The 16,552-nt window shown below is 34.9% G+C and overlaps 1 protein-coding gene across 1 annotated transcript in view; it reads right to left on the bottom strand.

The window, feature by feature from the left end:
* ADGB (androglobin) overlaps window positions 1–16,552 on the bottom strand; it is a 111,516-nt gene that overhangs the window by 21,344 nt on the left and 73,620 nt on the right. Inside the window, exons 21-26 of the mRNA XM_042016610.1 lie at window positions 12,426–12,599; window positions 10,978–11,071; window positions 9,326–9,460; window positions 8,371–8,524; window positions 5,078–5,265; window positions 3,341–3,525 (exon numbers count right to left, since the gene is read on the bottom strand). Of these exons, the coding sequence (XP_041872544.1) occupies window positions 3,341–3,525; window positions 5,078–5,265; window positions 8,371–8,524; window positions 9,326–9,460; window positions 10,978–11,071; window positions 12,426–12,599 (930 nt within the window). The remainder of the gene's footprint in view (window positions 1–3,340; window positions 3,526–5,077; window positions 5,266–8,370; window positions 8,525–9,325; window positions 9,461–10,977; window positions 11,072–12,425; window positions 12,600–16,552) is intronic.

Genomic DNA, 16,552 nt, shown 5'->3' with positions numbered 1-16,552 from the left:
TCTGCCCCATCCTCTCCCTTCCAGCATCTGTTGGAACCCATTTATCTTCTCTGTCACTTGATTGTGCCTTTTAACTTATTGCAGTTCTTCAGATTATCATCTTTGCAGCAAGACAGTTTCCTGAAAGTAAGTTTCTCCTTCACGTTACTGAGGGTAACTTGGCACTGCCACTATTGTGATACTGATCCTAAGATGAGCTATTTTATACTTTCCTGTTTCTATTTCCACCAGTGTACTATTAAATTTACTATTCCACTTCCATATTCAAAAACCAGTAACCAAAAATAGCTACTTGGTAGCTGATCTTGGTAACTCAGAAAGAATCATGACAGCTTCTCTATAACTTCCTTTAAAACCCTAATGTTTTCATCTGAGGAATTACATTTTAAAAGCATGGTCTTCATAAGACTAAATTTTACATTTCTGGTCATAACAAGGTGCAGTTGAGACAGAAATCAAGATGTTTCATAAATATGATTAAATAAATTATTTTTTCCCATAAAGCATTTGAATTTCATATTATACATTATTCTAAAGCATCATGTTTGGAAACTCCATAGTTCAAAATAGTGGAGGTGAGCAGATGAAATATAATGCTATTTTGGGCTTTAGCAAAGCAATAATGCAGTATTTCAGCATATTGTCTTTGCCTCAGGTTCTTAATATGCTCAAATAGGGAAACTCAGGTTTACAGAAGATTTATTGTTTAGGAGTCTCCATAGAAGAACTGAAGACTTTAGTATCTTACATATCTTATGTATAGTAGTGTCCATTGAGAGTACAGCAGCAGACTTGTTTGCTTATAAACATCTGTTTCATTTAAGCAAACTTGTAATTCTTATGAAGAATTAATTTCAAAATTGAAACACATAGCTACAACGAATAATTCAAAATAGTACACAAATAAACTGGAAATCATTTGATTAAGAAATGAGGTGTATAGAAAACAGGAAAACAAATGAAGATTATCGAAGAAGATGGCATGGCAGTAGCCTCTAAAATCCATTACATATAAGAAGTGTAATGGAGGCAGGCAGAAGATACTTAATTTTTGTTTAAAGTTACCTGAGCACTACAGGGACCATTGCTGAAAGTATGTCTAAGAATTATGTACCTCATTCAACTGTACTTATTGGTTTTGAACAGTAAAGTTAAACAGCACTTCAAAATCAAATGTCAATCCACTGGCCGAGAGTACATTCAGATGACAAAACCTTCATTCCAGTTTTGTTCTAGTTTTTAGCAGCCCATCCACAATTTCATCAAATCATAAAAAATGCCAGTAACAAATGGCCAATAGTGTCTGATGGTAACTCTTTTGAGTACTGAGTCTGGCAGACCTCTAACTTCTGAAAGTCTGGAAATGAAGCATGAAAGAGGATGTCTGGATAACCTAACTGCCCTCTGGAGTGAACCTGAAGTTTTAACACTACATCAGAGGGAGATGATGGCAGACTACTGCTAAAATCTCAAGCTGAAGGATCTCTAAGTCCATTTGTAAATCAATACTTCCTTAGTGGGACAGCACATCCAAGGAAACTGGACTATTTCTGTATCATTAAGAAAAAAAACCCCACAAAACATAAGCCACAACTACTAACTGATATCACAGGATCACTGGAGGCTGAATGCTCCTGGAAGAGGCTGGAAGACACCTCTGGAGATCATTTAGCTCAATCCAGTGGCTAAAAGCAGGTGTAGTTAGGGCAGGCTCCTCACAGCCAGATTCAGTTGGGTTTTAATAATCTCCAAGGATGAAGACTCCAAAACCACTCTCTGGGCAGTGATTGACACATTGAGAGTAAAAATGAAACAATTATTAAAAAAAAAAAAAAAAGCAACCAAAACCAAAAGAACAGTAAAATCAAACAAACAAAAAGACAAAACAAACAAAAAGAAAAAAGAAAGGAGAAAGAAAAGAAAAGAAAAGAAAAGAAAAGAGAAAATAAAAAAGAAAAAAGAAAAGGAAAAGAAAAGAAAACCCCCTAAACTGAACAACCATGCACTCCAAATCACCTTTTCTAATGCTTAAACTTATTTCCTATATTTCAGTTTCTGCTTATTGCCTCTTGTCTTGTCACTGGGCACTGCTGAAAAGAGATTGGCTGCAATTTCTTTCTTGCCTCTTCGCCCAATATTTACATGGTGCCAGATTTGGGCATGCAGTAGATTCAGAATGTTAGTTTTCTGGACTACAGAAGGTCACTTTTAACTGATGTCAGCTGGATTTTTGTTAGGTACCATCACTAGTTTCAAAGTACTTAGAGAAAGTACATGGATTTTAGCATACTTATGAAAGGTGACCTTTAAACACACACTGGTTTTTATCACTAAGAACTGAGCTGACAAGACTGCAGTGTAATGAATGGCAATAAAATAAAATAAAATAAAATTACATTTAAAAAATAAAATAAAATAAAATAGCCTGACTTTGAGCAAATAGGCTTCTCAGATTCAACTGTTCAGCCAAAAGTGTCTAAAGTGTTTGCTATAGTTTTCAAATACATTTGTTACAAATGAAATTTTGTTTAAATTCAAGTGTTACTGAGAGTTTTAACTTTTTCTCAGTATTTAAGTTGCTATGGTAAAGAACTGACAAAGTATAATGGGCATTTATATCTTCTGTTGCAACTTTCCAAGTCTGGGGCAAGTGGCTCTTACTTCAGTGTCTCCTATTTCCATGAGTATCATTTCAAGCTGTAGCAGAGTGAAAAATTGAGAGTTTTTCTTAAGGATAAATATTACATCATTTATTAAAGAGTCTTTTACCTGGTGCTCTGGGGCTCCTATGATGGATAAGAAACCAATAAAATGTGTGCTTCTGCTCAAAGGACTGAGGCTCAGGATGGTGCATTTAGACCACAAGGCCCAGTGCAATCTGTGAATTATCTACCATGCCTCATGGTCTGAGCATCACTTTCCTAACAGCCAAATTTTTGAACTGTAAGATCAAACAAATAGTTGCAAGATATTGAAAGTAAAATATATTTCAATTCTTGAGGACAAGGCAAGTATATGCATACAAATTTTCAGCTGAAAAGCTACTTCACTATCCACGAAACTCTTTACGTAGTTATAATACAAGACCAAAAGGCAGATGAAAAAAATGGGGCTGGAGATCTTATTTCAATCAATAATTTCAGTAACTTTCCTCAGTGTTGAGGGCCAAGGATTTCTGTTCATTGCTCAAAAATGTAGCTGATTTCACTCAATGTCAAAGCAATTAGAGATTAATGAAAAGAGCAGGAAAAAATAGTGTTTTCTGTGATTATCAAAAGTTTCTGTAAGACTGTATATCATCCTGTGAATAAAATTATCAAATACAGCATACAATACTTACAGTAGGAGCTCGGAAGTGATTGATTACCCCAGAAATTAAAAACTGGGATGACTGCATTGCCCTTTCCAATGACACTTGTAATTTCCTTCTCATTATCTAGGACTTGTAGTTTAATGAACACATCTGAATTAGAGGTTTGTACCTGCAATGTAGCAGTATGTGGTGCTGTGACTTTTACAAAATACCTAAAGAGGAAGAAAAAAATTATAGCAGTATAACCAACTATACCTGATCATTCTTTTTTAGGAAAGTACCTAAATGTTGTGCTGAACTGGAAGCAGACAATTAAAATTGAGTCCTGAATCAACTGTTTTCCTGGAATAGGCTGGGCTACGCTTCCTGTAGTGAAGTTTAGTGCAGTGAATCAACAAACAAAGCAACTTCTGCTGCTGAAAAAAGGGGTGGTCTAGCTATTTTTTTTCCACTACCTTATCAAATGTCCAAATAGGCATTTAACCTCCTACTGTACTTTTATTTGTTGAATAACATTAGCCACATTAGGGAACTGTATAATTAAAAAAGTACCTGAGGAAAAAAAAATAATTATTTGCTTTCAAAAGGGTGGAGATATCTCCTTTGATAGCAGCAGCTACTTTGGTCAGCTTAAAAGACTGTGACATTAAAAACCTGTAAAATAAGAGTTTGAGGACAAAATTTAAATAATTGTTGTGACCCATTGCTTTATGCATTATATGCTTTTTGTCCATAAATTCCAATTGTTATGACTAATGTCACCAAACAAGCAAAGAAAAAAATCCATCACCCTGACTTCAGCACATTTGGAGCTAAAAATATGTAACTATCTTAAAATAATATTTTTTAAAGAATGGTAACATCAGAAGGGAGAAAAGAATGAAAATCATCAAGAAAGAGAGTTTTACAAAATTTCAGTGCATTTGTTATATTTCCATTACATGCTTTCTTCATTTATACTGAAAGTGATTCCTTCTCTTAAAGAGACCTCTATCTCAAGAATAATCCATTGGTTTGAAATATTGAAAAAAGCCTTCAGGAATCAATGTAAAATATTTTAGAATTAACCTTCAAAATATACACATTTAATCAGCTCTAAGCACAGGGCCTGTTGTAGTGCAGTGTGTAGTTCTTTGTGTAAAAACTTCAGTATAGCAATTTAGTAATAGTCAGTTCTGAACTCAGAAGGGATTTTAATGAACTTTAATCAATAAAAAGGGATTAATAAAAACCAACTCACATTTTTATTAAATGTATTCTCCTAAAAGAATCAGCATGCTAAAATAAAACATATACAAATTTTTCTGCCAATACTGCAAGATGGAAATTAGTCTCATATATCAGGAAAAAAATGTTTTATTCCTGTAATAATTAAAGCTTTATCTCCATAGTTGAGAAAAAAATCAAATTTTATGTCTCTTCTGCACCTGCAAAATCTTGATTTTAATACATATTTAATCCCCAGAAGTACTATGGAATTTCAGTAATTGGCATATGGAGAAGATTGATCTTATAGAAATGCAAAATATTGAATTTTGATTTTAAAGCTAAAGTTTGTGTACTTCACACCTGTTCTTCATTAAGCAGTGGCAATATTTCACAAAATAACACTTTCACTAATCAAATGTTAAATTTCATAGCCCATAAAATTCTGATACTTGCATCAATATTCTCCTCTTCTAAGAAAGAGGAAAGAACACACTTTTCTGGAAGGGATGACCCATATAAGAACCAGAATTTGTTCATTCTTCTCTCAGTATTTACCTAAACAGTAGAAACTCATCGTTGGGGATGTAATACTCCTTAAATTGTTTAGTAGAATAGATATTATTTACAGCCTCACGAGAGAGAAATGGAAGTGGATTCTGGGAACTGATGAAGCGGAGCTTCCATTTTCCAGCTGCCACAGGTTGGTCACCAGTGTGTGCTTCAGCCACAAAAGTGTATCCTTTCTGAAAAGGGAAAACAAGCCATTTTTATGTGGCAATAACACTACTCAAAATGCACTCCATGACTACAGGCAATACACTTTTTGTCCATTACACTTATTAATATAATAAGATGTCCTTCATCAGCAAGAATATTACAACTCCAGTCTATTCTAATCTATGAAGCGTCTCTAATTTTAGCAATTTTTATTTTGCAGAAAGTTACATAGCAAGTTAAATACAATTTCATCTAACTGCAAAGCTGGCAGGTGTTTTTAGGGGCAGACACAACCAATGCCCTGCAGCCACTTTCTAACCAAATTATTTGATGATCTAAAATGCTCCTTCATGCTTAGGCAGTGCGAAAGTAGAGGTGGATGAGTTTGCTGCATGGAAACTTAGAGATGAGATTACTTTGGTCTTCAAATCTGAGGTTAAATTAACATTTACCCTAATTCAATAATGCCATTGCAGGTAAAGCATGAAATTCCAAGATACTATTCTTATTTTTGTGAAGGTATTGATTTAAGAAAAAATATTTCTAGTTTTAGAAAATGCAAGTAAAAAAACCCACAAAATGTAACACACAATTAATAAGGCTGGTGCAGATTTAGGTGCTCTTTATGAATCCTGAGAATAGGAATATAAGGAGCCAGGATATAACACAAAAAGTTTCAAACTTTGATAGACTTGTATTTGTGAAAATGAAGGTAATATGAATGTGATTACTTGAAAGGCAGGGGCAGGGAAAAGGGATATAAGGAGTGCAATGGCCACTTGTAATGTTACAGGGGAACTCAGAATTAAGTCCCTTCTTCATGTACTCTGAATAGTCCTACTAACTCCCTATTTCAAACATTAAAATGTCATGTTCCACCCAAGAAATAGTCCAAATGAAAATTCTTTGAAAGGTTTTAGCTCTTTTAGTCCTCTTCTAAATTCAGTTTAAAGAAACCAGCATTTACCAGCAAAAACAGATTTGTTGAAAAATCCTTATAATAAATGGGGTTGTGATTTTAGGACTATCCAATAATGCAGGGCTGGGACTCCAGGAATACTGAATATTTAGAATGAAAGTAAAATAAATTATTCATTATTTCAATTTGTGCAATTGTAGCTGTAAGGCACTTTATAACCTTTAATCACCACAAGGTAACAGCAATCACTCAGAGTAACCATTCAGGAGAACTCATTTACTTAAACATCTAGTTAAGCATAGAGTCACAGGCCCCTCTGTTCTTATCAAGCACACCTGGAAACTGAGAAGGATTTAGCCAGATATTCAACTGCTTTCTGACAGCATGGGGTGCATGAAAAGAACAATTTCTCTTGTATACCTATTTATAAAGATAATGTTATATAATCTTAATGCTCACTATAAATATACAGAAAATTTAGACTTAGGACCAAAAGTTTGAGTGAGCACTTACTGAGGACTACAAGCAATTAGCACAATAACTGAATTTTGTGTCTGGTAGGAAGATCAAGTCACTACTAAGAAATAAGAAAATAGATCTCAACAACCCCAAAAAAATTTATGTCTCTTTCTTAAAAAACCTTCCAGAAGTTTCACTACTTACTTTGATATCTTTTTACAATTCACTGTCTCTAGAATCAGAAAGATTTGCTTTCTAATATACCACCCAAACTAGCTTTATGGCAAAGTAAGATGATTCCCTTATGTCCTTCTATTACTAGTCAAGACAAATAACTGAGCAGTGTCCTTGTTCAAACAGACTTCTATTTTCTAGACTAAACATGGTGGTAGTGATGATTTCTTAAACTTATCTATGTAGGTCAGCTGCAGCTCGAGTGCTTATCTCTATCCTTTTCTACAATCAGTTCAAAAGACTTGTGAATAATAAAAAGCATAGAATTAAAAAAAGACCACCAAGAACTAAACCAAATTCAACTGTATCTAGCAGTGGAAAGAAAACACCACAAAATAAGAAAATTTAATGCAACCCCAAAAAATCCAAATGCTAAGCAAGTAGCCAGTTTCTATTTAGGCTGTAATGTCTGCAAAAAGAAGACAGACTTTAGTGCTAGTGTGCAGATTTAATCTTTATTGTCAATCATTCTGAAATGAACTTTAGCGTGTTCCAGGAGTGTCTCTGCAGCAGTGAAACAGTATCTGTTGACAGGACTCCTTTTTAGCTCTGTTGTAAACTGCTGAGTCATAGTTTTGAAGCAGAACTGGTAGGTGTATTTTTTTTAAAAAAGGGACTTTTTATGTAATAATACTGACATTTAAGAATTCAGGCATACTGTATAATTTCTTGCTTGATGTATTACATTGGTGAGTGTTTTTTACAAAATAACTGTAATAAAGAAATGTAACAGATTAAAATAATACCATTGTATTCTGTGCTTGCTAATTGCAAAATGTCTTGTCAAAGTATCAACAGAGCTTTCAGAAGCTTGTGCAGGTCCACTGAAACAATAATCAACTATTAAGAAATAGGAAGAAGACAAGCTGAATTGTAGAGTATAAGGTTATATTCTTACTGAGGAACTCAGGAGCTCATTGATTGAGAAATGAAATAAGAACAAGTAGAAAAATACAGCATGCCTGCACAACTGTGTTTTAGTACTCTAAAAATCACTCTTTACTGCTATTAGCCACATTTAATATTACAAAATATAAACCATTAGTTTAGCAAACAATAACAGAAATGTTGCTTTAGGAGGGGACTTCTTCAATAGGGAAGAACAGGAATCCAATATAAGGGCCATTTTCATTACTAATTGACAATCATTGAGGCTACTGTGCTGTACCCATGGGAAGAAAGGATGGACACTTATCATTCCTTGTTCAAAATTTTTGTGGCCACAAGTTAAACATTGGTTCAAAGTTTACTGTGCTCACTCACTGTTATGCATGATAAAAGAGAAAAAAAACCCATAATAATAGCAGCTGGAAAGATGACAGAGGAGAGAATAATCAAAAGTTCAGTAATAAATATTTAGCACAGAAGCAGGTCAGTGATGGTCTCTGTTCGAATTTGCTGATAAATAAGGGTGTACTTTTAAGTAGAACACTAAGAAACAGATAAAAATCTCCACAGAATCTGGGCACTTGTTATTATTTTTAAAATTATACTTTTCACAACAACTTCTTGCATTTACCTTATTTTTGGGATAAACATGAGGTGTGACTTTGAAAAAGGCATATGGCATTTCCTCCTGTGTGTCATTATCAAGAACATGAAGTCTACAGGAAGGGATAGTGGTAAACACCTTTGTCAATACAAGCATGTCTTCTGGGACAATAAATATTTCTCTAAAAAAATATTTAAATTATATCAAAATTATTTTCACAAATAAAAGGATATGTGCAGCACAAATCAAAAATATTGTCATGGTTTAAGTCCAGCCAGCAATTAAGTACAATGCAGCTGCTCACTCAGTCCCCACACCCAACCCACCCGAGGGAAAGAATCAGAAAGAAAATATAAATTTCATGTGTTAAGAACAGTTTAACAATTCAAACAAAATATACTAACAAATATTCTAATAATATTAATATTTTTAATGATAAGGAGAGGGAGAGAGAGTAAAAGGACCCAACAGAAGAAAGTGATGCACAATACAATTGGTCGCCACCCACTGACCAATGCCCAGCCTGCTCCTCAGCAGTGATTAGCCCCCTTCCAGGTAATTCTCCCCCAGTTTATATACTGAACATGACATTCTGTGGTATGGAGCATCCCTTTGGCCACTTCAGGACAGCTGTCCTGGCTGTGCTTCTCCCAGATTTTTGTCCACCTCCTCACTGGCAGAGCATAAGACACTGAAGTCCTTGGCCTGGGGTAAGCACTCAACAACCAAAACATCTGTGTGTTATCAACATTATTCCCACACTGAATCCAAATACACAGCACTGTACCAGCTACTAACAAGAAAATGAAGAAGAAATGAAGAAGAAAATGAAATTTGTTCCTGCCAAAGCCAGAACAAGTATGCATCAGAATTTAAGGAAAGCAGACAGATAAGAAGTAAGTTTTTAAGCAGGTTAGTGTAAAAACACAGTGTATCAATACTACTTCCCCATAGGAGTTGTATAGGGCTCTGTGAAACTCACCTGAAAACCAGAAACCATGCATTTGGTGGTTGATCAGCATATGTTACTGCATAGTCAGTGAAATATGTCTTACACCATTCATCTTCATAACAAGGAAACTTTTCAACTGAATTACAGTTTCTTTTAAACATTTCTCTGGAAAGCAGAAAACAAAGACTTAAATCTAATCAGGATGGCATTTATATATATGCTGACTTTTACTTATGCTGATCATGAAGCATAAGTACTTTGTACATGAATGTAAAACAACAACATAAAATGTGTTACTAATGTTTCTCTAGTAGCTGTTTACTCTTAAATAAAAAAAAGAATAATGGAGGGATCAGCTCTTTCAGACCTCATGGCAAATATATGCACATATTTCTGTTCATCAGTCTACCCATGACTATGGCTGCTTCTAATACCCCAAAATGTTATGGCTTCTACAAAACTTTACCTCTTTCTTTTTCTTTTTTTTTTTTTTTTTTTTAATAAATATCAGTTAGCATAACTGAGTTGTCGTCTTAAAGCTGTGGAATCATTAGGAGATGAAAATGCCCTTATTTAGTTTTAAAACTTTTGGGAACAACAAAGGAATAAAAGCAAAACTTATTGGCCAAGGCGCTAGATTGTTATGTTAAATGGAAATCTGTCAGCTGCTAAAAAAACATTAAGCACAAGTACATTAACATGATTTTAACACTCAAATGTATCCCTCAGGACAATGCCTATGAACCCCGTAAGTTTCAAAAGTCTGAAGGCAGACTGAAAACTGCATCTCATCCTTGCTGAGGTAGAGATGCTGCAAATCTAAAATGCATGGCTAATACTTAAAACAAGGCTGTGGTTGCAAAGTCCTGATCCCATCAATGTACACAGATTTTACAGGATTAGAAATACTAAAAAGTGATATAAAATTATACCTGGTGTGAGTGTTGCTCAAATTGCTGCTTATAAGGAGTGAGGATTTATATCCACAGGCAGTAATTATTGTCAGTTTGCACTCCTCATCTTTGGAAGAATTGATTTACTGCTAGATCAGTTGTGTGAACACTTGCACAGAGATTTTTGAAGGACTTAATGGAAATATGGGATCCCCAAAGGGTGTCATGCTTGCAAATGATTTAATGAACACTGTTGAAATTAGAATAGCTGTCTTTTCAAAAGCTGTAATAAAATACCAGGGAGAGAATCTGCCTAGAAATACATCTACTTGCCTTCAAGCAAATGCAACAAAAAAGTCCCCATATGAGATAATAAACTGGTTACAGTTAAATAGTATAGCTATCTCCTTTCTTATGTTAACCACAATTCCTTAACAGATAGCACAAATCAAAAAGTTTCTTTAAAACAACTGGTTAACTGTTTAACTAAGGAATCAGTATCAGATCTATCCTTATGGAACAGCCTACCAAATACTAAAAAAATTAAACACAGGGAAAAGGTAATATTCTATCTCAAACTGTAGGAAAAAATCTGTAACATACCTAAAAATTAGATTTTACTCATGTAGAGTACATGGAATAAAGCATAGCATATATTTGGTAAAAACATTTCATCCCTTCCATCAGGGTTTTGTAATTTTGACACTAATAATACCCTTACTATGTTTATTTTGTGAAATAGGAGTTTATGACAATTGCCTGCAATAAAATAGTTTATTGCATGATTACCTTAACAACGTTACAGCACACTGTTCAAAATTTAACTCAATCACAGTCCATAGGTTTTTCAAAGTTTCTTCAACATCAGTGTTTTCTTTAGTACCTAGAGATAATAAAATAAGTTAGAAATTATAACATCCAATTTTTTTATTGTTCTAAATTACACCTGCCAAATACTTTTGAAAAATGCCACTTGCACAAGTAAATTGCCTTATTTATTTGGAGTTTTACAGAAGTCTCACTGAGCTGAAAACTGTTTTCTCCTTTGACAGAGTATATTCCATTCATCATCATCTTTGTACTTTTCAGCACTCCTACAACTGCAAAAATGATGCGATCAATATTTTCTCCAGTTTACAGTTTTTTTCACTGTAACATGTTGTAGTGATATGTGGCAATCTCTGGCCTCAGAGAATAGGCTATTTAACTCCCAGCAACTTTCATCTGCAGATACCAGGAAGGGGTAGGGATATACCTAAACGATCTGTGTAGCTAAAAGGAAAAGAATTGGACAGCTCCAATGGGTAATTCATCCCACCCATGTTGGGTAACTCAGATAACAGGATGTGTTGTCATCTCAAGGTGTCTAATTCTATACACGGAATACAGATGAAGACTAGACTGTTTGATTTTTATGTTTTCAGTAGTACAACACAAATCTTGGTTTATTCCGACAAATAAACTTTTAAAAATAAATGCCATTTTTTCTAACTTGAGTATGTCCGAATTCAAGTCACAATCTTTGGATCTCAGCCTAAAGATCCTGTTACTATCAAATTCCTTTTCTCATGTGGGTACTTAAAGATTATAGCAAAGTCTTTTTTTCATCTGATCTTTCTGACATTACAAGCTCACCTGTAAGTACAAGGCATATATTTAATCCTGATCCTTACAACTCTACTCAGAATTTTGCGGCTGTTATCTATCTTTCTCCCTGTACTGTGGACACTGCACTTGGACACAGTATTCCAGCTGAGATAACAGAATTGCTGAATAGGAAATGTGCTACAAGTCTTGAACTGCTATGCAAGATTTCTCTATCTATATGCATAAGAATGAAGGATAGTGTCAGCACAGTATCTTTGGAGGACAACATCAGACTTCAATACTGCGTGTGCTCCACTGATTACCCATTATGATGCTTAGGTTCTTTTATGATTTCCTTTACATTTCCAGAAAAAAACCCTAACATTTAGCCCAGCTCTGACCTAAATCTACATTAATGTAAATTCTGGTTTAGTATCTATGCAAATCTAGGGGGGGGTGTATCTTTCACACACTTTTAGTATCATATGTTCTAACTAAGTGGTTAGGTGTACTTAATAGAACTCTAAGTTCTATTTCATTAGTTTCAGTTACTTTTACCTAGATGTTAATTAGTAAAAAACTCTTTAGAGTGAAGATTTGAATAAGATGAAGTATGAAACATTTTTTAAAGGCATTTTTTAATGACACACCTGGTTCTCTGCTTTTCAGTATTTTCCTAATATAGGTCCCTCTCCAGATGGCTTGAAGTTTGACAGCTGCTGCTGCTTCTTCAGATGTAGGAGTTTGGTTCTCCCAACTACTAAGGGATTTCTCCTCACTGCTCTCTGAAGGAATGGGAGAATGAGCAACATCAACAAAGCTGCCTTTAATGAATTTAAAAAGAAAAAAAAACCCAAATAAACACAAAATAGGAAGAGAGTTATTTTAAGCTTAAAATTTTTATGATGAAAATATTACTCTTGAATTTTTTTTATCATGATAAAAGCAGAGAAAATATACTGTGTAATTACACAAAGTCAAAATGTAAGCTATTTTGCTAATTCCAAACACCAAATAATTTAATTTTTCTCTTCATGAACAGCTATTGCAGGACACATTTTAGAATCATGTTTCCTACTGTAATTTCAAAATATTCTTCCAAACATGAACCAAGAGGATTTGATACACTGAAGTCTGACTCTGTACACAGTTTAAAAGAGCTTCACAAGATTTTAAGTACTTCTGTCTCTCAATCTGATTATTTTATTAAATAATAATTTAAACACCAGAGTTGTTTGAAACATTTTGTTTAGCCTTGGCAAAGGAGCCATGGAATAAGGGTAAGATCTATGATAAAGGGAGAGTTCATTTATCTGACTGACTTTCTGTTACCAAAGAGTTTTGAAGTGGAACATAATTAGTAGGTTTTGAGAGGTTAGCAATGAGCTCTTTGAAGGCATTCTTGCCTAAAGTTAGCATCCTGGGAGCCATCAGCACCAGGACTTAGGCAAGGGTGTGGGGAGCAACACTCCAAGAGGCCAGTGCCTGGGGGTAGTTTGGAACTGCACACATATGAAATCAACGGGACCAAGACAGCATGATAGGAAGGAAGAAGTGCTGCAAAAGGAAGTACCAACAAACAAAAAGGAGAAGAGGAATCTGCTTGAAAAATGTAGACAACACTGCAGGCAAACAAACTATCTTAAGATACTGCTTTCATCAGCCAGATCACACATTTCAATCTAATCACTTTTACTCAATATTGCTAAATCTGGCTGTGTTCTCAAACCATCATTTCTTATCACTATTGCATTTGCAAATGCTAGAAAGCTTCTTTAATACTTGGGGGCTGAAAGATTACACAAGCCCACTTCAATATAAACCAGATTAGAACTCAACAATATGAATGGCACAACCACTTTTATAAAAGAGAAGCATATAATCAATCACAAAATAATACAGACTGGAGGGGACCCCTGAAGGTCATCTGGTCTGATCCCACATCCAAAGTGGGATGAATTTAGAATAGGTTGCTCATGTTCTTGAGTAAATGTCCAGTCCATTATTTAATACTTCCATAATCATGGAGACCATAATTTAATTTTCTTTTCCAATTTTTGATTAGCCTTATGGTGAAAAATGGCTTCCTAATACTCAACTGGAATTTAACATGTTCTAAGATGAGTCCTGTCTGTGCACCTCTGGAAAGGTTTTGGCTCTCCCATTCATTCATCACTGTAACACATTTCAAAATGAATTTGTCCGATCTACAATCTTTTCTATTTTACAACTAAATAACACAGTGGCAAGATGACTTCTGATCCCACTAATCATTATTTTCACAGAAGGGAAATAGACTTTAATTTTCAGCACATGTTTTAGCTCGGAAGAATGAGTTCTGCTGCAGAGCCTACATTCCCCATATAAGGGAAAATAATGTATTATAAAGTAAAAGTTGTATATATATGAACACACACATACACAGATTGACTTAATGAGTAAGAACATCCTAACATGGAACAGGAATCAATAATATAGAAAAGTACACACAAAAAGTATTGGTCTGGTGTTGCCCTATGAATCAGCTGAAAACTTCATCCACTGAGAATGTCAAGTGGCCTCCATAACTAGAAATAAGAACCTATATCTCTATAAATAAAACATTTCATTTGTGAGGATAAAGAATATATGGCTATACATGCAGTTAGTTAAATGTTAAACTGTTTCTGAAAACACAAATATAAAAAATTTGGATGGACTGTCACACAGTAATCAATTCCATTTATAGAAACTGTCACAAATTACTGCAGATCAGGCCAAAACCCAAAAAGTATGAGTATATATTCCTACAGTATATATTCCAAAGGAGTTTCTTTTTTGTTCTAATTTTTTTATACAATGTCATAGGAACAAAAATATTTTTCTTTGCAATATTTTCTTCAAAGGTTTTTTTGTACTTAACCTTTCTTACTATTTTTTCTTATAAGCAGAGAAATGTGTACTCTGAAATGCTTTGGATCAATCATTATTGAACTAGAGAATGCTTTAAATCAATCAATATTGAACTAGTGCATGTTTCAAATTTGACATTATGATTGAACACAGATTTGTCAAAAATCTCTGACACGCCTCAGCTGTTAATCAGAAAACACCCTGCTAATAATAAAACTGAAGCTTTCAAAGCAGCCTAGCAAGACTTTGTTCACCATAAAATCACTGCAGTTTTCTTGGAGGCAATGTAACAATGATTTTTTTGAAAAAGGAGTATTTTGCATGTACTCAAGAGGCACTTCACATATTCAACCAAATAATGTCCAACTTCCCCTCACCTCTTAGGGGAACTCAAGTTCAAATCCAAAGTGCAAGAAGAAACAAATGTTAAGAATTCTCTTTTCAGTCACACAACACAACTGTATAATCACTCATCTGAACCTCTGCTTCTGGAGGAGAGAGAAGCTTGTTCTGAAAAAGAACTGAGCGGGAGCAGGACTTCTCAAATACAGTTTCACAGATAAGTTTATAGAGAACAGCTCGACTTCTAGATAAAAATTCAGACCAGAAGGTTTTAAGAGAACGGTATGCACAGAGCACTTCACTTCCAACTTCAAAGTTGGAATTTATCCATGAGAAAGAAATGGAGCCCTTGAAATGTGCCTAAATGACTCTCAAGTGTTTGAGACTCCTGAAAATCAGTGCCACAGACCACTGGCTCACTACTGGGCCCAATGAAACCAGGACAAGGTAAACAAAGAACATGTGCAACAGAGAGCAGGCAGGCAGTATTGAATTGCCAACACTGTCTCTTGTGTAACATCATCCTGATATGCGCTTCCTTTCCCAGGAAGCATCACATACCTCTGTAAATTCAGCACCTCATGACTGCCCAAAGCTCTGCACGGCCCCTTTATTCACTCTCTTTCCAGAATACAACAGGAAGAGCCATGCCATGGTGAAGCACTCAGCTTCAGACACTTCCATCTTTTTTTCGTACATTCACATGGCATGATCTTCCACTTGCTTCTTGTGGCTCTTCTGCTATTTGCTCCATGGGGATGGATACTTGGCAGAAAAATAAATATGACTAGACCATTTTCAGGGTGGCTTCTCAGAAACCTTACCAGGCATGACCACTAACTGCTGTGAATCATAATATCCTTGCCCTTGGTAAACCCTGAGATTAATACAGCACACAGTGGAAAATGAATATGCCAACATAAAATGGAGGTGATCTTTCAAAAAAAGCTCACATTTAACCTGACCTGATATATTTTCAGACACAGATGACAAAAATATTTCAGTCATCTGTTATGGTAGTTTACACTGGTGTCTATTAGGTTCCAAAGAGTAACTGCCTCAAGTTGTGACAAGACTTGAGCAACTAACCTGACAATGCAGCAGTACTAACGTGGGCCAGGGCAATAAGCTGATGCCAATCCTTCTAGGCCTTTCTACAGTGCAGTTTTCAACTGGTTTTTCCTGCTATCTACCTGTCTTTCCTTGACATTTCACTTGGTTTATGCTTTATTTCTTTAGGGTTCTGGATGGAGCCTGGACAAAAGCATGCATTTACTCCAAAGCAACATTTATTAAGCAGGGCAAAAAGTTAAGAAAGGTCAAAAAATGTCCAGTGTCAATAAACCCAAAGGGAAACAATTACCTTTCTGGTCCCAAAGGGATCTCTTGCAATTTAATTCTAGAAAAGAAAATAATTTTAAAGGATATCTTGGACACTGGAGGAAACAAAACTGAAACAGAACTTTCTCCATATATTTATCCCACTTTTTTGATTCACTGCCCAACTCCTAAAAAATATTCTGTCACAGTGGATCTCATACTT

The sequence above is a fragment of the Corvus kubaryi genome, unplaced genomic scaffold, assembly GCF_017639235.1.
Source record: "Corvus kubaryi isolate FWS band 111438036 unplaced genomic scaffold, C.kubaryi_AGA036_p1.0 split3-73, whole genome shotgun sequence".
Taxonomy (NCBI): domain Eukaryota; kingdom Metazoa; phylum Chordata; class Aves; order Passeriformes; family Corvidae; genus Corvus; species Corvus kubaryi.
The sequence above is the reverse complement of the archived record's forward strand: the minus strand, read 5'-3'. Positions and strand labels throughout refer to the sequence as shown.